This window comes from Biomphalaria glabrata, chromosome 10, assembly GCF_947242115.1.
Source record: "Biomphalaria glabrata chromosome 10, xgBioGlab47.1, whole genome shotgun sequence".
In the NCBI taxonomy this organism is placed as follows: domain Eukaryota; kingdom Metazoa; phylum Mollusca; class Gastropoda; family Planorbidae; genus Biomphalaria; species Biomphalaria glabrata.
In genome coordinates, this window is record NC_074720.1 from 39,476,145 (window position 1) to 39,498,644 (window position 22,500).

A 22,500-nucleotide genomic window follows, 5' to 3' on the forward strand; every position below is an offset into this window, starting at 1 on the left:
CATTATTAATTAGTCAATGTCCTCTGACAATATATAAGAAATTTTCTAAATATTTGTGTGATTCCTGCTATTATTTGGGGAACAGCATACAACTATATTTAGCTCAGAGGCTATGAAACATTTATTATAAGCTATTTAAATTTTTGAAACCTTTTAAACAATGAATAAAGCAAAATAGACGATTCGTTTTATAAATAGATACTTTCGTTAACATAACAACACTCAAACATTTGGTTTCAGGAACTTTCTATTAGAAATTTCCCTCATAAATTTTGTTTGAAGTTATCGTTGTTATATTTTGATTTGTGCGGTCTGGTTTATAGCCTTTAAGCCGGTGTTTCTAAAACTGTCTTCCGCGCATGGGCGTAGCCAGGAATTTTTCATTCATATGTGTGGTGTGTGTGTACATAATAAATCTTTATTACATTCTGACCCTTCATTCTTTCGGAAGACGTTTATTGTACCCTAGAATAGGCTCTTCCAAAGTTAGTAGACTCCCCGTCAGCAAGGTGGAGCCTCGCCGCTAAGCACTATTTGCGGTATTGAAAGCCAACAAAATGCAGCATCTAAAGTGCATTGTCCTGCTATTAAAATGTTTTATTTTAAAAATGTTATGTACTATTCTTACTGACTTAGATCCTCCCGCGTCGTTCGGCGCATTTGGCGGCAAGCTGCTTCCACAAAAAATCTGTCACTGGCAATGTCTGAAGCCTCTTCCCACCTGCTCTGAGGACCTCCATGAAAGTGTGTCGCCAAGTTGTACCAGGATGTCCCTGTTTGCGCATTCCTCCATGTCATCACAACTCATGCGTAATTCATTTTGTCGGAGGACATGTCCCGCAAACCTCATGCGACGCTCTGTCCCAACCTTACTAAGGGGTCGACTCCCAGTTCGGAATAGGATTTCCTTGATTGAGACCCGATCTCTATAACTGACTCCTAAAATCTGTCTTAGCAATCTTTGTTGGGGTTGACCGTTGAGCACATTTAGTCTTTTAAACTCAAACACCCCTTTGGCTGCGCTGGGGCAAGTGGTGGTTTAGTATTAAATCTCACCTAAAATAAATAGAATCAAAATAAAATCAGTCACTAAATTCCAATCCCCCCCCCCTGCTGGGAAGGGGTTCATTTGGGGGAGGGGGGTGAACACCCATTGAGAAAGCTAAGAAAAAACCCCAACAATTGAGAAAGTAATATCTTATCGTACAGATTTGTTATTGTTAGTCTATATGCATTACAAATTAAATTACATTACTTATCAAAACTAATTCAATTACACTCAAAATAAACTTAAAAATTTTTTTATTTGTATTTTTGAATTGTGAAGGACCCTTTTAAGAGTCGTAAATCCGGCCCTGGTAGTCAGAGGCGTAGTGAGCAAAATGCTTATAAAAAAAATTAATAATAAAATAATACAAATAACTTTAAAATGTATTATTATGTAAAATAAATACAATAATGGTATATTTAGGCGCCTTTCATGCCCAGGGCACCCCCCCCCAGGACGGTGCCCGAGGCTTCGTGCCCCGTTACCACCTCTCATTACGCCTCTGCTGGTAGTTTTGGCGTCCAGCGCATCGTGCCACATAGTTCCCAGCTAACTAACAGACTAAATACAATGTGAGGTGTTAGGCGTATCCGCGGTGGTGTCCAACGCAACCAAACGAAGGTAACATTCAACGACATTTAATGACATCTATCTCTAAGGCAGGGGTTCTCAACTTGTGGGTCCCGACCCCTTTGGGGGTAGATTGACGATTTACCAGGGGTCGCCTAAGACCATCAAAATGGTGGAAAGTTATTGTCTACTCTTCTATTGCTGTATGTGTGAGGGTGGGTGGGGGTCGCGGCAGAGTGGGGGATTGTAAAAAGGGGTCGCCGAGCTTAAAAGGTTGAGAACCGCTGCTCTAAGGCGTCCCAAAGAAGTCCGTAAACATGGTCTGATATTTCGTTCTGCCTAAAACCTTGTCTATTTTTTACTAGTCACGTCATTGTCTCTAAGTCAAAACCTTCCTTATTTCCGAAACAAATAACTAATTCCTAATTGTGCCATAACAGAATGTTTGTGTATTCTCACCTACAGGAACTTAACCAAGGCAAAGTCTTGTTACGACAAGGTCCTTAGGGAATGCAAGTCGGCTAATGAGAGCAGAATGATAAGCATGGCCAGGAACTCGACGGAGTTTCAGTATAATACTTATTGTAAGTAAAAGAATGTCTCTTGAAGATTAAAGTAAAATGTCTATATTCAGCATGGTTCCAATCCAAAACGGCAATAGGCCCGGTTCTAGAACTAACGAGGTTGTGTGCTAGACAAGCGGACCCACTAATTAAGTTTCAGCCTTACTGTGCTGTCTGTTTGCACTGATACCTCATTAAGGACCCCATTCACCGAAACGTATGGTCACGTGACAGCCATGGACGATTCTCTTGTTCTGACTGTACGAACAACGAACACCAAAGAAGAATGTGCAAACAACGTTTTCGCCGTTTTCCTCTGAACAATTCAAAGCTCTATACAGAATGGGCCTTAAAACTTAAATGGAAAAAACTTCACTGCAAGTGTACACTAAGTCTAAGTCAGTCTAAGTAAGTTTACATAGTCTAAGTCAGTCTAAGTCAGTCTAAGTCTTAGTCAGTTAGTCAGTCTTAGTTTTAGTCAGTCTAAGTCAATCTAAGTAAGTGTACACTAAGTCTAAGTCAGCTTAAGTCAGTCTAATTCTTAGTCAGTCTAGTCAGTCTTAGTTTTAGTCAGTCTAAGTCAAAGTAATCTTTCCTTAGTCCTGAGCATCTTGAATAGGACTGTTTTATACCAGCTTTTTACAAGTGAATGAATCTAGATCTAGATATAAATCTAAACTTTAATGGATCTCGTTCACTAATCGTAAACAAACAACATTTAGCCACGTGGTTCTCTCTATCACGTAATACACACAGGCTGTCACGTGACAGGTATTTTCCCACTGTTTTATCAATATTATCACGTGGCTAAATGTTGTTTGTTTACGATTGGTGAATGAGGTCCATTTAGATCTAATTTATATTGTAGTATATTTTAGTCTGTAAGTATCTGACTCTAGAAGTATTATATTAACTAATACGATATCAGTCTTTTACAAGTCATGTTAACTAACCTAGTTTTTTAATGGCATTTAATTTTATTCTTATCTATTGTGTTACACTTTTTGTCATTTAAATAAAAAAAATGAATTTGTTAAATATTGCTCATTTCATAATTTTTACAATTACTATTTGTTAGATAAATTGACCAGATGATGAAAAAAACAAGGAATGAAATGACCCGGGGAAGAAATGACCAGAGATGAAGTCACTGGGGATGAAGTGACCGAAGATGATATGACCGGGGATGAAATCACTGGGGATGAAGTGACCGAAGATGATATGACCGGGGATGAAATCACTGGGGATGAAGTGACCGAAGATGATATGACCGGGGATGAAGTGATCGGGGATAAAATGACCAGGGATGTTGGTTTCCAGCTCGGGATGTTTTTTTTTATTGAAACATCACAGCAGACGATCAAATATTTAACTTTTTTTTATCGAAAATGGGTCACTCGGTTTATTTTTTCTGTGTTCGGACTTTACCTCTATGGGGTAAAGAGTAACACATATTAGTGTAACATTAGTAACACATTATTTAGATGTCACTTTCTTTTCTAATTTTACAATGTATCCTATATGCCATATATATGTTTGTGTAAATTTCATGATGTTCATATAAAAGTCTGCTTTATTGTTAACCATAAATATAAATATGCATATTGAAATTACCACAATTACAACCATTACAATAAGTACATTTATAAAGGCTTTTCACATGTAGCAGCTATGAGCATCCAAATAGAAAGAATGCACAGAAAGCTACTCTTAAATACTCTTTCCACGAATTGGACCATAAAAGAGATTGGACCATAAGGGTGATAGAATAAAGCCAAAGGAAAAGCCTAAAAACCATTGAACTCTTTCTCTCCGTAATTATTTACCTCATTGTGGTGGAATTAACGTTGGTATCGTCAGGTAGGAGAGAAAGAGTTAAACCAGAAATATTTTTAATAAACCTATTTAATAACAAAGCTTATCTAAGGAGAAGAACAGCAAAAATTGCTGTCTCATATCTCAATACTGCAGGAATAAGCTCTCCTCCTCTCTATATACCAAAATTAATTAATTAACACTAATTACTTAATAAATCGGTTCAATTTTTTTTATTGACTCATGTATTGTCGATTACTAGGAATAATTTAGCAGAATTTCCACTTGATCCTAGAATGGGTGCTGAAAAATAATGTGTAGAAAACATTATACCAGACAGACAAAGTGAGTTGATATAAGCTTTGTACTGAAAATATTTTAAGAGAGTAATTAAAAAAAAAAGTGCTATACTGAGCATTCCTGTCACCGACTGAACAAAAAAAAAAATATAAAAAAATCCCTTTGTGTTAAAAGAGCTCAGAAGTTTATGAACATTTTTCTACAGGTTTCTTTGATATCAGCCAAGCTGGCTTACAAGAAGGAAATCAGTGTGCCAGAGTGATGCAAACTGAAGAGATGCGCTTGGATCAGTTAGATCAATTGTGTCCGTAAGTAGATTGTGCTTCGATTTAGAGTCTTTACTAGTCATTTAGCCCGGCTTAATTCGAGCGTGTGTAGCAGTTTAAAAAAAAATTAAAAAACGAAATTGAACGAGAGAAAGGCATTGTGCAAAAAAGGTATTTAGTTTGTAGACCTATTTGTATCACGACTAGGTCAGGTCAGACTCAAGGTCATATATATATATGATGGCTGCCTGGTCGTGAGGTTTGCGCTGGTCTGGATGTTGGTTTCCAGCTCGGGTTTTTTTTTTTATTGAAACATCACAGCAGACGATCAAAATATTTAACTTTTTTTGTTACTCCATTTATCGAAAATGGGTCACTCGGTTTATTTTATCTGTGTTTGGACTTTATCTCTATGATGTAAAGAGTAACACATATTAGTGACGTTCGGATTTATCGATGGTCAAAGGCTCAAATCCTACCCGCTCCCACCCATCCCCCGTCGTCCTGCGGGAGGTTTGAACTAGTAAGTAAACTATCTTCAACTCTGTAAAACATGTAAAACATTTAACAAACAAACAAACATATATATATATATACAGAGAGAGAGAGAGATACTCAGAAACATAGATAACTCTATGGGGTAAAGAGTAACACATTAGTAACATTAGTAGCACATTATTTAGATGTAACTTTTTTCTAATTTTACAATGTATCCTATATGCCATATATATGTTTGTGTAAATTTCGTTTAAACCCCCCCCCCCCACCCGGCTACGCCCATGATATCTATCTATCTATCTATCTATCTATCTATCTATCTATCTATCTATCTATCTATATATATATATATATATATATATATATATATAGGCCTATATTTGTATGTTTACAGTAATCCATAATCCCTTATTATCTTAAATTCTCTTTCTGTATATATGTTTCTACCTTCCCCCCCCCCCTCCCTTTTAAGCTTACTTTTGAGACTGTAATTCATTTTCACTTGAAAGTTTTATTTTTTCAGCAAGTTAAGCGCTGCCTTGAATTGTTTCAACGCGGCCCTTCCTACGCTCACGAATGACACAGAAAGAAACAACTTGAACTCTGGGAAGATGTGGCTAGAACAGAAGTTCAACGCCCTCTGTGAGTGTTGGAAAGATGGGAACATCAACCATTTATTTAAATTTATAAATTTAGTAACTTCAAGAATGAAAATTGTGTATTTCAGTTGCTCTATTTTCCTGATTATCTCCTATTTGCTCTCTCTCACTCTCTTTTTTCTCTCTCTCTAACTCTCTCTCTCTCTCTCTTCAAATCTCTCTTTCTCATTATTATATATTCCTCTCTCTGTTATTCATTATTTCTCCCATCTATTTCCCTCATTCTCTCTTTGTTTTTGTTTTTCTGATTTACCTCTATTCAAGTCACTCTCTTATGGTTCCACAAAGTTGTCATACAGGAAGTGGTAATTGATATAAGCAATCCACTGCCCATACAATGCTTTTTAATGTCGTGCGTCTCAACTAGCCTCTGACAACCAGTCCAACTCCTGGCCTTCACGTGTGGCTCAGAGAATTGAGTCCGGCGGATCTGTTATCACTAACAGGAGAAGGGACTAATCCGAGTAACTGGTACCTAAACCAGTGCGCCTTTACATCATCTGCCCTATAGATCACAAGGTCGGAATCAGGGAACTCATCTGCGTCCATGCATCCAAAATAAATAATGTCTCTGGCTAATAAATAACTTCGCATTGTTGTAGTATTGTTGAAGTATTGTTGTAGTATTGTTGTAGTATTGTTGTAGTATTGTTGTAGTATTGTTGTAGTATTGTTGTAGTATTGTTGTAGTATATTGTCGTACAAAGTTTTCTTGTTGTCTCTGTAAATAAAAGTTATGTATTTTTTTAAATTTATCTTTTTTTTTCTTCTTCTTCTAGGTGCCAGCACTACGCCCGGTGAGTTACTTTCATAACAAATTGTTTTATACTGAATTGTCTTAAGAGTAATCTTTCACGTTTTCAATAGTACTTTGGGGCCAACCTTCGATGAAGTCCAGTAGGGAAAGCAGGCACCTGCAGGGGCGCCGTTCATCCCGTTGGTCATTAGAAAGGCTTTTATCCAACAACCAGGCCTGGACATTGAGATTCTTCATTCCATGTCCTGTCTGAGGGCTCCCAGCGGTAGACGGCCATATCGATTGAACGGGCCAAACCGTGCCGTGCCGCGTACACAGCGCTCCGTCCTCGTTCCTGTGTCCCACTCGCTACAAGTGGCCGAGAACAGTGCTGACTGCGGGAAGCTTGTCTCATATTCCTATACTGTGACCGCCACTGTTCCGTGCGAGGGTCGCCAATCCAGCAATCCGGTTCTGATGACGACCCCATTTGTGGAACGGCGTGGCGGACTTTTTGGACTGTTGTGCAGGCTACTTCTTCCATCCCCACCACGAGTGAGATAAAAAAAAAAACTCACCCAGTGAGTCCCGCAAGGGCCTGGTTCACTTCTCGTACTTAACCTATCTAGTTCCACTACTAGACGTTTCCACCGGAGGCGCCACATTGAGGCGACGGGTAGGTGGAATCCTCCGGTTAAGGCCAACCAGATGTTTTTGGGTTGAGAATTGTAGACATTATTAGTTTGTACTTAAGGCTTCAACGTTCTGTAGCGTACTGTCACAGGTTTTCTTATTGAGATTGTTGAGATGTTACAAGGTGTTACTGTGACGTGTCGGGGATTCTGTAGATATATCTCTTGCTCTGAGTATGTCTTTTGCTTAAATGTTCTGTTCTGTGGTGGATCATTATTTTGTCTGATAAAAAAGGTAGCGAATTTTGTTTTTATCATTATGTAAACTGTACATTATGTTTCATTTAAAAGCATCGTTGCGAAGTTGGTTATGTGACACAGAATTCCAGTATTTTTTCAGGCATAAACACAAAGTGAAGTATATTTTATTGAAATCACATTTTAAAAATTCCCTAATTAATATGATCCTTGACTTTAAAATCCTATCCCCATTATTATTCCTCTTTAATTATATTTAATTTATGTTTAAACATTAACGTCTAGTTCAGTTGGGTTAATTTCTGTTTTTTTTTTGTGTGTATTTGACAGGGCCAAAGTAGAAAAAGAAGGTAAGCTTAACATTTTTCTAATTTAGGTTGTGACCAGGAAGTTCAGCTATTGGTTGCTTAACTCAGTCCAGCCTAAACCATGGGCATAGCCGGGTGGGGGTGCGGGGGGGGGGGTATGGGGTTCAACCTTCCCCCCCCAAAAAAAAAAATCCTGACGACGCCCATGGCCTAAACAGTTTTAAAAAATATGTGCCCGCTCATCTAATCGAGGCCATTCGTTACAGAAGGCATGAACACTGACCTGTGACATTAATACATTTGGGAAGTTTAGACCAATAGCTCGTTTCTACGCCGTACAGACCTGTGACGTGGCAACGATCTAGTGGTCTAAACATCTCACAGGATCTGACGTTGCAGGTCAGTTTTTAGGCCTTCTGTAACGATTGGTCTCGATCTAACACGTGACCAAGTTCATGAGCGAAAGAGAAAGCGGAAGTTGATAAACTATGTACACTAGATCAGGAGTTTCGCGTGTCTTTTCACCCTCTTAACCCGAGGTGAACATTTAACAGGCAATGCCAACCGAGGCTGTGACAGTATCGGCTTAACGGGTAAACCCATTTTCGCAAAACTACTTTTATTATCGTGGCGAAAGAGATAAACTTGAAAGGAACATTAGCTAAGTTTAACAAAATCCACTAGATTAGTAATACACAAACTAAGGCCCGCAGGCCGCGGGTAATGTCAGGCTAGTTATCTATGATATAAAGCATAAAGTAAGGCGTATGTATGTGTGGTGGGTTCGACACAGAATTATAACAACCAAAATGACGAAGCAAGTCAGGAGGCTTATTATAAGTTTAATGTACACAAAAAACCTGCAGCCTTGGTCAAAACAATGAACTTAGGACAAACACAGCAGGATCAGACAAGGTGGTATTGGAGTAGGTGCGTAGCAGCAAGTTTCAATCGAGGACGCCAGCAGGAAAAGGAATTCAGCTACCGGGGCAGAGGTCAACTTGACCCTTTGCTGACCGGTGCTTGGTCAAGTTGAGCCGACCCGTATATTATGTCCTCCCCACTACAGAGCCCCTAGCTTGAAACGACCCGTCTCGGGGCGTTTAGCCTAGTACGTTTCTGGAAACAGAAACAACTGTTTCTTCTCTGAACAGCCATTTTCTTGGACGCCATATATGTTTCCGGACTGTAGTGTACTTGAACCTTGGATTCTACAGGGTGGCCTATCAGGTTTCTCTTTGTATGAAGAATGTAGCTGGTGCTGTGGGCTTTCCATCTGGTAATCAAGGACACTAAAATCTGTCATAGATGTTTGGGAACCTGATGGTAGTGCGGTAGTGAGGGGTGAACCAAAAAGTCTCTGTTGCTGGTGGCACTGTTTGTTTCTCCTGAATGAATATGGTCTGCAGAACTTATCAATCCGGGACTTGCATGACTGACAAGCCTCAAACTTTCCGTCTCTGGATGTAGAGCCTGGTTGGGTAAGGTGACTTGCACCACGGGTGTGAATGCGCCTAGCCTGTTTATTGGCCCGTTGTCCTACTTGGTTGACTTGAGGTGAAATGGCAAGTTTGCTCCTGCTAACTAATTCGGAGGGGTGAGACTTGACTGTTTCTCTCGCAACCTGCAGGGCCTCTCTACATTGAGAGCTAACATTAATAGGCAGGTGTGATGGCATCATATCTCTTATAGTGTGCTTGGATTTAAAAACGTCTTGGGTGTCTCTTACTCCTTGTCGAGAGGATGCGGTTAGATGCACTGAAGGCAACTTAATAGTGGAGTTTTGGGGAATTTCCAGCTTTATAAATCTTGATCCAAGTACAATGTCATACAATGAGGATTCTAAAACAGCAGCTGTAATAGTACTATGGACAAAACGGGACTTGACATGCACTTTAGCAAGAGGTACTGTTTTGGGTGGGATGTCTAAGTCAAGAGATTGAAGGGTCACTGATACATCCATAATGTCTTCAGGTCTTACAAAAGATCTACTGACAATAGCATCAAAAGAGCAGCCAGAGTCTAATAGACATTTAGCCCTACGTCCATTGATTAGCACTTCCTCTTCAACTTGCGGATTACGTCCAGATGAAGATGGGTTGTTTGTGTATCCAGGAAAAAGGGCAGCAATTGTGTGGATTGGCTGTGATCTGCATTCATACAAATTGTGTGAGCGGCTGTTGTGAAAATTACACCATTTTCCTAACTTCTGCCTTTTAGGTATTGTGGGTGGATTTTCTGAAACAGGGGGCAATAGACCATTGACAGAACAACCAATAGCACTTGAGTGAATCAGAGTTTCAGGTTGTGACAATTCCAGACATTGATTCGCCACATGTCCAGACTTCCAGCAGTTGATGCAGACTGGTGCTCCATCCTCAGCATATGGGAAGAATCCCCTACTTGTTTGCGCCCAAATCAGTCCTGCAGGTGCTGTGGGGCGGTTAACTGCCCACTGAACTTGGTATGGGCTGCTCTGCCCATTTGCTTGTGGAGTGTGCTGTAAAGCCTCCAATAACTCCCCAAACCTGTTCAATTGGGAACTTACCAGTTCACACCACTGGTTTTGTAGTTGGGAGTTTCCTCGGTCCTGGCTTTCCCATTTGAGGGCCTGGTTTCTAACTGCAATGAATGTTATTGCTGGTTCCTCCTCCACCAGTCTCAGCAGTTCCCTACGTAGTGCAGAGTCGTTCAGCCCGTGGACGAATTGATCCCTCAGCCTTGCCTCGCTGAAGCACTCAACTCTCTCCCGCCTTTGTTGGCTTACCGCCACCGAGTGTTCGCAGAAGAGCCGGTGTGAGAAGTCTCGAAGGGACTCTGCTATCTGTTGACGTGATCTCAGGAAGACCACCTCAGCTTCTCGCACTGGCATAGTCTGGGCAAACGCCTCAAGGAGGGTTTCCAACAAGGCTTCTGGGTCACTCTTTGTCTTTGAGGTCTGCAAATCGAGCTCCTTCCTGGCGGGGCCGCTGACATTGCTCATAATGACTGCCACCTTTTCCTGTGCAGAATAAGGCCTGAGCTCCCATGCCTCTCTTATTTCCCTTGCAAAGTCCTCGGCCGTTGGCTCATCGGCAGTGCCCCTACCACTGAACTGGCGCACCCGCTTTGTCTGTTCCGAGATTATGAGAGGCCGTTGGCAGGCCAGTTTCAGGGCCTCTAACTGAGCCCGGAGGGCAGCGACTTCAGTTTGGTCCACTCCTGCTCCTCCTTCTGGCTCTCCTTCGCTGCCCAAAGGACCGACCTCACCCCAATCCACTGCATTGTGTTTTGTCCTGTTCTCCATTGGCTGCAGGTTTTTGTTTAATACAATTATACTCTAACTTAATACAATTATATACTTTAAATAATAACTACCTAAACTACCCTGAAAGAAAAAAAAAAAAAACAACCGGAATATCTCAAATGGTACAATATAATAAAAAAAGTACTTGTTCAGCTTCTGACTTGATTGCAAGGTTCCGAAGGCTCCACTTATCGTCTGAAAGGGAGGTCTGGTAGACTCTTTCTTCGGATCCCACTTCTGACACCAAAAGATTCTGTGGTGGGTTCGACACAGAATTATAACAACCAAAATGACGAAGCAAGTCAGGAGGCTTATTATAAGTTTAATGTACACAAAAAACCTGCAGCCTTGGTCAAAACAATGAACTTAGGACAAACACAGCAGGATCAGACAAGGTGGTATTGGAGTAGGTGCGTAGCAGCAAGTTTCAATCGAGGACGCCAGCAGGAAAAGGAATTCAGCTACCGGGGCAGAGGTCAACTTGACCCTTTGCTGACCGGTGCTTGGTCAAGTTGAGCCGACCCGTATATTATGTCCTCCCCACTACATATGTATGTATGTATGTATGTCAGAGGGCGGTACTGCCGCTGCAGTGCTGCAGACCTACCACAGTACCATAAAATTTCTCAGTGGAAGCTAATTAAAGGAATACCATGAATTTTGTTTCTCTTTAACGAAGCTCGACCCTGGCAGCGCCGAAGAATGAATTCTCGTTCTTTTCTAACATAGTAATAATAATAGAAGATCAAATTGTATAATTTTATAATTTGTTATCTAGAAAATTGTATATCGTACTTACATAGATTATATTAAAAACATGAGTATTTCAAACTTTGATTTTTTAAAGGTTCTTCTAAGCGCTGTTTTGTTTGTTACATTTCTAGAAGCGCCATTAGCTAACATACAAATACTCCTTCTTCCCTAGTGCTATTAGAGCATGGAATGGGTTGCCTGAGCCAGCCAGGAAAACCAGTGACTTGACAGAATTTAAGTCATTGGTTAATATGCATGACTAAATGCATGACGCCTAGGACGTAATCATCTTCTTTTTTGAAGTAACGTCTGTATTATATAAGATAAGATAAGATTTTGTCTGTTAACATTACTATTGTAATGAAATATTTATATTTTCGATATTATAAGGCGCACGTAATTGATAATTCTTTTTTTGTTCTTCAGTTTTAGTTCTTCGTCCTAGATATCAAGTCTCTTACAAGGAACCATTTACCTGCGTCTCATAATCTACATCATTTGTACACAACATGTTATAAGTACATTTTGTTTGCGATGCATTTTTGGTCAATTGAAATTCTATATTTACATTCGGTTAAAATGCTCATTAAAAAAATATCTGTACAAATCCATTACTTATAAACAATAAATACACATATATCGAATAAAAATTGTCAACAGTTATTTAGAGTAAATTAATGAGTGTTCTTGTGTTTGTGCTTTTTGTCTGTGGATGTAAGTTAAATAATAATGTAACAAAAGTTATATTTTGAATTAAAACCGTTAGCTAAGTATTGATTTAATAGAACCAGAATTGTTATATGCCAAATCTTAAACCTAGTAAGTAGTCCCCATGAGTTCTGCAAGGATTTTTTTTTAACGCTTGTTTGGTAGGAAGATCGACATAAGTATCAAACATATAACAAGATCTCATCTGTTGATGACTTCGTTCGATGTGTAGCAACCATGATTCTATGGGGTTATAGGATTCGTGTCTCATGACCAACAGAGGCCAAATACATTTTTATTGCAAGTATTTCAATTTAACCTCTTTTATTAGTTAGAAGGCGTCATGGCTGAGTTAATAAACCGCTTGGCTTTCTAACCGAGGGTTCCCGGTTTCGAATCATAGTCATGGATTACCATTTAAGTCAAAAGTGTAACTCTAGCTTTCTGAACCAAATATCATTATTTTAGCCATATTCTCATTCATTCTTCATTGGGTTTCTTTACATTAGTTCTTGGGAATATTTAGGTGTAGCTACAGTAGCTTAAATTGCAAAGTAGCTAAAATTGCAAAGTAGCTAAAATTGCAAAGTAGATAAAACTGCAAAGTAGATAAAATTGCAAAGTAGAAAAAATTGCAAAGTAGCTAAAATTGCAAAGTAGCTAAAACTGCAAAGTAGCTAAAATTGCAAAGTAGCTAAAATTGCAAAGTAGCTAAAATTGCAAAGTAGCTAAAACTGCAAAGTAGCTAAAATTGCAAAGTAGCTAAAATTGCAAAGTAGCTTAAATTGCAAAGTAGCTAAAACTGCAAAGTAGCTAAAATTACAAAGTAAATAAAATTGCAAAGTAGCTAAAATTACAAAGTAAATAAAATTGCAGTATCATCTGCCTAGAGGAATGTGAACAGCTTTAATGTCAACAATTTTTTGGGGTATTCTTTTTGAACCTTTTTGTTTTTCGAGGTATGAATCTAAATTATTGTAAAACATAAAAAAAAAATAAAACCATTTGCATAAACGTGTTAAAAATAAGCCAAATAGTTTCTACCTTAATAATTAGTCGCCCATGTTGTTGTTTTTTTTTACTTTTAATACTGAATAGTTGTAAAAATGGTCTATTTTTGTGAACACCCCATGGTGAATAGTGATTTAAAAATAATTTCGTTATCAGAAAACAAAACTGTAGCCGTTGCATCAAAACTTTGAAGGATGTAAAATATCATGATATCGGATTTTCAATTTATGTTCTAGTTTATGAGATTAAATTAGCAGGGACGGACCGATGGACGATTGACAGACAGACCACACAAAACTAATAGCGTCTATTTCCCTTTCAGGGGCCACTAAAGATACAACTATATCTCCCGGGCGACTTGAATTGTTCGATACATACAAATGCATTAGTAACTCTTTGCAAATCAAAAAACAACAATTCATAAATCAATCAATGATATTTTTATATATGCTTCAATAGATCAACTTTAAAATGTTTGTAGATCAACTTTAAAATGTTTGTAGATCAACTTTAAAATGTTTGTAGATCAACTTTAAAATGTTTGTAGATCAACTTTGAAATGTTTGTAGATCAACTTTAAAATGTTTGTAGATCAACTTTGAAATGTTTGTAGATCAACTTTAAAATGTTTGTAGATCAACTTTGAAATGTTTGTTGATCAACTTTGAAATGTTTGTAGATCAACTTTGAAATGTTTGTAGATCAACTTTGAAATGTATGTACATCAACTTTAAAATGTTTGTAGATCAACTTTAAAATGTTTGTAGATCAACTTTAAAATGTTTGTAGATCAACTTTGAAATGTTTGTAGATCAGCTTTAAAATGTTTGTAGATCAACTTTAAAATGTTTGTAGATCAACTTTAAAATGTTTGTAGATCAACTTTGAAATGTTTGTAGATCAACTTTGAAATTTTTGTAGATCAAATTTAAAATGTTTGTAGATCAACTTTGAAATGTTTGTAGATCAACTTTAAAATGTTTGTAGATCAACTTTAAAATGTTTGTAGATCAACTTTGAAATGTTTGTAGATCAACTTTAAAATGTTTGTAGATCAACTTTAAAATGTTTGTAGATCAACTTTAAAATGTTTGTAGATCAACTTTGAAATGTTTGTAGATCATTTTTAAAATGTTTGTAGATCAACTTTGAAATGTTTGTAGATCAACTTTAAAATGTTTGTAGATCAACTTTAAAATGTTTGTATATCAACTTTAAAGTGTTTGTATATCAACTTTAAAATGTTTGTAGATCAACTTTAAAATGTTTGTAGATCAACTTTAAAATGTTTGTAGATCAACTTTAAAATGTTTGTAGATCAATTTAAAATGTTTGTAGATCAACTTTAAAATGTTTGTAGATCAACTTTAAAATGTTTGTAGATCAAATTTGAAATGTTTGTAGATCAACTTTAAAATGTTTGTAGATCAACTTTAAAATGTTTGTAGATCAACTTTAAAATGTTTGTAGATCAACTTTGAAATGTTTGTAGATCAACTTTAAAATGTTTGTAGATCAACTTTGAAATGTTTGTACATCAACTTTGAAATGTTTGTACATCAACTTTAAAATGTTTGTAGATCAACTTTAAAATGTTTGTAGATCAACTTTAAAATGTTTGTAGATCAACTTTAAAATGTTTGTAGATCAACTTTAAAATGTTTGTAGATCAACTTTAAAATGTTTGTAGATCAACTTTGAAATGTTTGTAGATCAACTTTGAAATGTTTGTAGATCAACTTTAAAATGTTTGTAGATCAACTTTAAAATGTTTGTAGATCAACTTTAAAATGTTTGTACATCAACTTTAAAATGTTTGTAGATCAACTTTAAAATGTTTGTAGATCAACTTTAAAATGTTTGTAGATCAACTTTGAAATGTTTGTAGATCAACTTTGAAATGTTTGTAGATCAACTTTGAAATTTTTGTAGATCAACTTTAAAATGTTTGTAGATCAACTTTGAAATGTTTGTAGATCAACTTTAAAATGTTTGTAGATCAACTTTAAAATGTTTGTAGATCAACTTTGAAATGTTTGTAGATCAACTTTAAAATGTTTGTAGATCAACTTTAAAATGTTTGTAGATCAACTTTAAAATGTTTGTAGATCAACTTTAAAATGTTTGTAGATCAACTTATAAATATTTGTAGATCAACTTTGAAATGTTTGTAGATCAACTTTAAAATGTTTGTAGATCAACTTTAAAATGTTTGTACATCAACTTTAAAATGTTTGTAGATCAACTTTAAAATGTTTGTAGATCAACTTTACAAAGTTTCTGTCTGCTCTATTGCTTCTTACTTCTCCACCCTAGGATGCAGTACAATGAGGGGAAAACCTCGTAGCGACCCAAACGTTTTTTGTAGAGATCTGATAAAGAAATGCAACTTACGTAAACAACTATTTGAATAATTAGAATCTTCCCCTTTCGGACCTTGCGATCCATAGGGTAGATAATGTTAAGGTCATCTGTTTCTTTGGCTAACGGTTAACGAGCAGGGTGTCATGTGGCCAGCACAACGACCAACCGCTTTTACATCTCCCCAACTCATGTCAAGTACCCATCAGAGTTGGGTGAAATCAAGGGCGCCTTAAAAATCCCGAAATTCAAAGTCTAAAATTCACCCAGATTCGAACCCAGGACCCCAGGTTCTGATACCAACCGCATAACCACTACGACACCTCGCTCCTGAAGAATAAGAATACTGCGTGTTATTTTTTGATAATTTGAACTTATTCTCATATTCTGACACTTTTGAAAGTGTTATTTAGAAGTTCGGAGAAGGTCCTTTAGTGAAATCCCTAAATTTAGAAAGCCTTCAGAACAGAAGACTTAAAAGTAAAGCAGCAATTACACATAAAACACTGAACCATAATCTTCAAATACAGAAAAACAAAATCTAATAAAATACTCAGAAAGACACAAAGATAAAGGAACATTCCTCATCCCATATGCTAGGACAAATTTGTACAAATGCTCCTTCTTCCCAAGCGCTATTAGAGCATGGAATGGGTTGCCTGAGCCAGCCAGGAAAACCAGTAACTTGGCAGAATTTAAGTAATTAATTTACAATGCATGGCTAGATGCTTGGCGCGTAGGACGTAATCATCTTCTTTTTTGAAGTAACGTGTGTATTAGATAAGATAAGATAATGTCTGTATCGAATGAGGAAATCTAGAAAACATAAAAATACGAAGTGCTTCAGCGTGGCCACGTCACCATTCCCAATAGTAAAAATCCATTACCAGGCAATGTTAACTCGTCCAGATGTATACAGAAGTGGTGTACGCAGACTTTAATGTCATAGCTCATTTCACCATAGCGCCTCTCAACTGTATAGTTGCTTGCATGAATGGACATCATTCACAAATCGTTAACAAACAATATTGAGTCACGTGATTCTCTATCTCTTCTATACAAATTAAGATCTAAAAATAAATCTTCACGTGACAGTTTTTTTTTTCGTTGTTTCAACAATATTATCACGTGACCGTTCGTTTTGTTGAATGAGGTCCATTCGTTTGATGATATCAAAAGTGAAAAATAGTTTTTAAAAGTTCCGGAAGGGCTGGTAAATGTTTCACCTTTAGTTTTCATGATATTGCTGTAAGTAAAGATACTGTGAGAAGCTTACATACCTCGTTGTGACGTTGAAGCCAGCATTTCGCCTACAATGGACCTATTCTGTACTTTTATCTTTGAGTATTCGAAAGTATTTCAAAGCATTTGAAGGGTGTCAGCGTCCTAAATGATCCTCCAGCTTTGATGGTTTCATAACGTCATAACTTAACGTCATAACGTCATCGCTTAAAGCTTTGTGTCACATAAAAGGCTAGGTGAATAGGAGGCTTTGTCGATAGGAGGATATGTGGATATGAGGCTACCTGGATAGGAGGTTATGTGGATAGGAGGTTATGTGTATAGGAGGCTATGTGGATAGGAGGTTATGTGGTAGTAGGTTATGTGATTAGGAGGCTATGTGGATAGGAGGTTATGTGGATTAGATTAACATGTTTGGAGTAGGTGCGTTCAACAAGAGATTACAGAGCTGTGATATCCAACATACGACCAGCGGGCCATATCTAGCCCTTGGCATGATTCTCACTTGCCAATCGAAACATCTGCCTAAAATGCACGTTAAATTAATATAGGAATACTGACTATTATATTAACCCGTCAGAGGCGTGTCTAAAATCATATTAAAAAGCAATAGAAAAAAAGAATACGTTTTAAAAACAATTCTAATCTAAGGGAATGAACCTCTAATTACTGCCATTTATCTGAAACATACGGGGTCAATCTACCTTTCTGCTATATAAAATAAAATTAGTTAATTAGTACTAAGTGATTAATTAATTGGTTAATTTTCGGATTGATTCTTGTACTGTTGTCGCCTATTAATAATTATGCGAAATTTCAGCTTGAACCGAAATTGGGAAGTGGGTGAAAAAAAGGTGTCAAAATGTTATATAGGGACTATATATTTATTAAGTAGTATTCGTTTCCCTTATTTAATTATATATATTATTAATCATATATAATTGTGCAAAGTTTTTTTCTTGATACAAAAAATGGAAAATGGGCAAAAAAAAAATGCTCCAAAATGTTTACCAGACAGACAGACAGACAGACAGACAGAGGGAGTTGAAATGTAAAAATTCTATTACGTCTCATGCAAATTGTCTTCTGAGAGCAGAACTCTGTCAAATATCAAATAAATGTATATGGGAGTTATTATCGCTTGAATTGCTAGCCAAATTTAAATTGTCATCTTTTATACTTTGATAAATTATAATGATCAAACTAGAGTTTTCCCCCGTGTGGCCAACGAGCTAGTCATTTCTTTTCTCAGCGAGATACATCAACTGTTACATTTTTAGGAAAATTGTTAGAGCCGTTTATGAGTTCAACGTCCAGGTTCCTCCATAAAGTTGTGACTTGAATAGAGGTATTGTAAAAATTGAGAAATATTTGTGATGTATTAGATTCTAAAATTCAAAACTCTATTTCACACCAGTGAAGGCAAACCAACACACCCTAACTAAACACACTCACACAGTACTCACGCGCTTCTAGAATTAGACGTTTTCGACCTTGACATACAGCTCTCACCAGCTTTCGCCAGCCAGTATTTAGCACTCGTTTATTACTCACCCTGATTCCCCCCCCCCCTCATTTCTCAGATTCTTCCCTCTCCCTTTTTTTTTTTAAATAAATACTTACGTAAACAGCAATTCATATATTCACCCCATTTCCCTTCTGTTAGCTTTTTCCAACTCTGCTTTGAAAGGAATCATTGAAGGTGAGTATTTAAAGTAAAGGGGCAGGACAAATTTCTGAGAGAGATAGAGAGGGAGAGAGTGAGAGAGAGAGAGGAAGAGAGAGAGAGAGAGAGAGAGGGGGGGCAGACTTTTACCTGTCAGTAGCCTCTATCAGAGATTTCCAGTGTTTCTCGCTTGTTCGTACCAGATCTCCGAGGTCTAGTTTGTTTGAAGTAAAAGTTCTTGTTCTTTGTGTTCTAGTTCAACATGGATTATTTTGCTTTGTTCTTGTGTGCTGGATGTGTTGTATTATCTGGTAAATGCTTTTGTCATACAAATATAGTACACCTTATTCAAAACTGAAATAGCTTACTTTTATTATTAGAAAACATTGTATTTTTATGGCCAACGAGCATATTTTATTACGCAAATTTCGGGAAACTGCTAGGATATTACCTACTCTAACCTGGAAACAAGTAAATTATCAACATATTATCTTAGAAAACAGCAATTATTATATTAGGGGAAGAAACCTATATTGCAACCATAAATCTAAATAAGTTATTTCCATTTGTCTATATCAAACAAAATAATTAATAAGCAATCATTAATTGACTAATTGGTTGATTTATTAATTGATTCATATTTTGTAAGGTTCAATAAATTATTTCAAGTTTTAACTTGATCCAATAATAGGTTAGGAAGAAATAAGGTGTAACATTTTTTTACCAGGCATTGAAATAGCAGAGTTTCACAATATTGATTAAATATTGGTCATTAATTATTTCCTTTGGTATCGAACAAGGGAAAGTAATTGTACTTGACATATGTTGTGGCATAAAATGAATTAGTCCTCCTTAAGCTTTTTTTTAGATAACTAGAATAATTAGGTCATGGTTTAAATGTTTGAAACTATAAATAGATAAATATAAAACCTTTAGTTTTCATAAGCACTTCGCTGGCACAGTGGCTAGTGTGTTGGCTTGAGGAGGCTTGCACTGAGAGTCTCATTTTCCAATCTCGGTGAGGACCGCGCTAGCTAATTCGTAGAAAACTTTTTTTCAAATGAAAGTCACGACCGGAAATGAAGGAGGGGGGTGGGTAAGGCAAAGTGGTCATCAAATCGTGTTGACTGGACAACACACTCTCATCATCTGCCTAATAGGATTCCCCGACAAAATAGCGCGGACAAAATAGTTCCGACAAAATAGCGCCGACATAGTAGCGCCGACAAAATAGCGCGAAATTTCCCGACAAAATAATAATAAATATTACACTAGGATCTTGCCTCGGCGCCGTTAGGCGCATTGGGCGGCAATCTGTCTCCACAAATCAGTCCCCAGCTTTGGGATGACGATTGTGTTAAATGATTGCATTTTTGTTTAAAGACTAATAGTTTAGCTTGTCCTAATAGACGTAACCGTTGAAACATTGTGTTACTATCTTTTCTATTCACTATTAAAAAAAAGTAAAGTTTCCCTTTTAGACCTTGAGATCTATATGACTTATGACGTTAAGCTCGTAAACCGTTGACATATTCAGCATACTATGTCGTAATAGATATGGGGCGTGCGGGCCGAGTTCTAAAGCGCTTGACTTCCGAACCAAAGGTTCCCGACTCGAATCTTGATGAAGAAGTGTGGCCTAGAGTACTATTGGGCATGGCATGCCTACCTAACAAAATGCCTTGAAGTTCGACACCCGACGCGAGCAGAGTTTTGTTTACCGAGTGCCTAAAGACAGCACGGAAAAGCTTCTACCAGATAGCCTCTTTCCCACATCGGTCCACAAATGAGATTGGACCAAAAGCATGAAACTTGAGCTATATAATAGCTATATAAAAAAAGACTGGAATTTTGAGCTTCGGAGTAGTTAAAACGTGCACCAAACTGTAGTGGATATATCTTAGGGAAAGTACTGTCCACAGGACACTCTAGGTCACTCTCAGCCAACAGGATAACCTATACATGATCTGCCTTATAAATCACAAGGTCTAAAAGGAACTTTATGCCGAAATAGTCATCTCTATCGCTGGTACAGATGCTGCTTAGATGTGTAACATTGACCGAGTTTCACGGCGGCTGCCATTGCTTTATATCCTTAACATTCACATAATTTGGTGTTTGAGCCAAGTATATATAGAGAAGAAAAAATCACTTCATTCTGATCAAAGTTTAGTTGTATACATTATAAAAGTTAAACTTTGTAATGCAGCCTCACCAGCACGTCACGTGATGTTTCTAGAGTATGCATTTTCATGTAGACCTTATCACGTGATAGCCATCAGAAGCACTTAGCAGAAACGTCTATGTCGTCTGCAGGTATCGTTAAGCAATAACAAGGGAAAAAAAAGGAATTCCCGCTGCTATTTTAAAATAAACTTGGGTCTGTTCCAGTATTTCCAACAGTTCACTGCAGACTTTCTAAAAAATGTGTTTCTAACTTCGACACGCTATTTCTTCTTTAAAATTCATTAGCTCAGTCTTTTGTACGCAGTTATAATATAATACATAACAATTAGTGATATTCACTGTAAAAGTCGGAGTAATCCTATAGTTGTTTACACTTGAATTTTTAAGATAGAGAAAAAGAAAAGAAAGTGACATAGGGAAATGTAGTGGCGATAAAATGGAACCAAAAGAAAAAAAAATGTAGAAAAAGAGAAAGATTTCAAGAGATATTGAGATAAATAAACACAATAAACGATGTCAAAGACGTCATATTTAATAATCAGGGCCGGATTTTAGTATGTGGACGTCCAAGGGCAGGATTTTCGTGATGGCCCCTAATTGGCGATATTTTTTTTATAAAGATCCACTTTTTATTTCTAAAAGCATGTTATATTTAAGAAGAAATTGATTCCTTGTAAATTTAATTTCACTTTTCTTTTTAAAAAAATATTTAATATGCGTATTTTAGTTTTAAAGAGTCTATATTTTTTAGTTTGTGGAGGATAAAGCCCTAAGTAGACGCACTGTCGTAAATCCGGCTCTGTATTCCGAGTATGCTACAAGCGTAAACCGCTTAATCACGACATTTTCGCCATCCGTAAAAATGCGATTTTTTTTTAAGAAAAACAAACATAGAAGTTTTTGACCTGTCAAAATTCTAATATATTTTTATCTCTTTTGTGGAGGTCTCTTTCTTAATAAAGTGAGAAAGCTTAGAGTTCTGGTTCTTGCTGAATAAAGAAAAAAAAAGGTTTTATTAAAACAATAGTCCATAGTTCCATCTTTCAAACACCAGAAGCATAAAAATTTGTTATTTATTTGGAACACACACATCCAAACGTTACAGAGAATTAGTCAAACATGTCAAATGGCAGATAGTCAAACCTGTCAAATGACAGATAGTCAGACCTGTGAAATGTCAGATAGTCAAACCTGTCAAATGTCAGATAGTCAAACCTGTGAAATGTCAGATAGTCAAACCTGTGACATGTCAGGTAGTCAAACCTGTGAAATGGCAGATAGTCAAACTAGTCAAATGGCAGATAGTTAAACCTGTGACATGTCAGGTAGTCAAACCTGTGAAATGTCAGATAGTCAAACCTGTCAAATGGCAGATAGTCAAACCTGTCAACTGGCAGATAGTCAAACCTGTCAAATGGCAGATAGTCAAGCCTGTCAAATGGCAGATAGTCAAACCTGTCAAATGGCAGATAGCCAGACCTGTCAACTGGCAGATAGTCAAACCTGTCAAATGGCAGATAGCTAACTGTAACATGAAAAACATAACAAATACTTTAAAAAAACGACGCTTATACGAATCGAGTCAATACTTTGGATCAGTTAAGTAATTAAATTTCTAATAGTTCTAGGGATT

General features: G+C 37.0%; 2 protein-coding genes across 5 annotated transcripts in view; both read left to right on the forward strand.

The window, feature by feature from the left end:
- The window catches only part of LOC106060688 (uncharacterized), a 132,629-nt gene that overhangs the window by 7,485 nt on the left and 102,644 nt on the right, over window positions 1-22,500 (forward strand). For all 3 annotated transcript variants that reach the window (XM_056043033.1, XM_056043034.1, XM_056043029.1), the window contains exons 3-4: window positions 2,084-2,202; window positions 4,502-4,604. In XM_056043033.1, the coding sequence (XP_055899008.1) occupies window positions 2,084-2,202; window positions 4,502-4,604 (222 nt within the window). The remainder of the gene's footprint in view (window positions 1-2,083; window positions 2,203-4,501; window positions 4,605-22,500) is intronic.
- LOC129928503 (uncharacterized) overlaps window positions 18,806-22,500 on the forward strand; it is a 13,896-nt gene continuing 10,201 nt past the window's right edge. The window contains exon 1 of one of the 2 annotated variants that reach the window (XM_056043036.1): window positions 18,806-18,991. In XM_056043036.1, the coding sequence (XP_055899011.1) occupies window positions 18,943-18,991 (49 nt within the window). In that variant the 5' untranslated portion in view covers window positions 18,806-18,942. The remainder of the gene's footprint in view (window positions 18,992-22,500) is intronic. The other variant, XM_056043035.1, reaches the window with a different exon arrangement.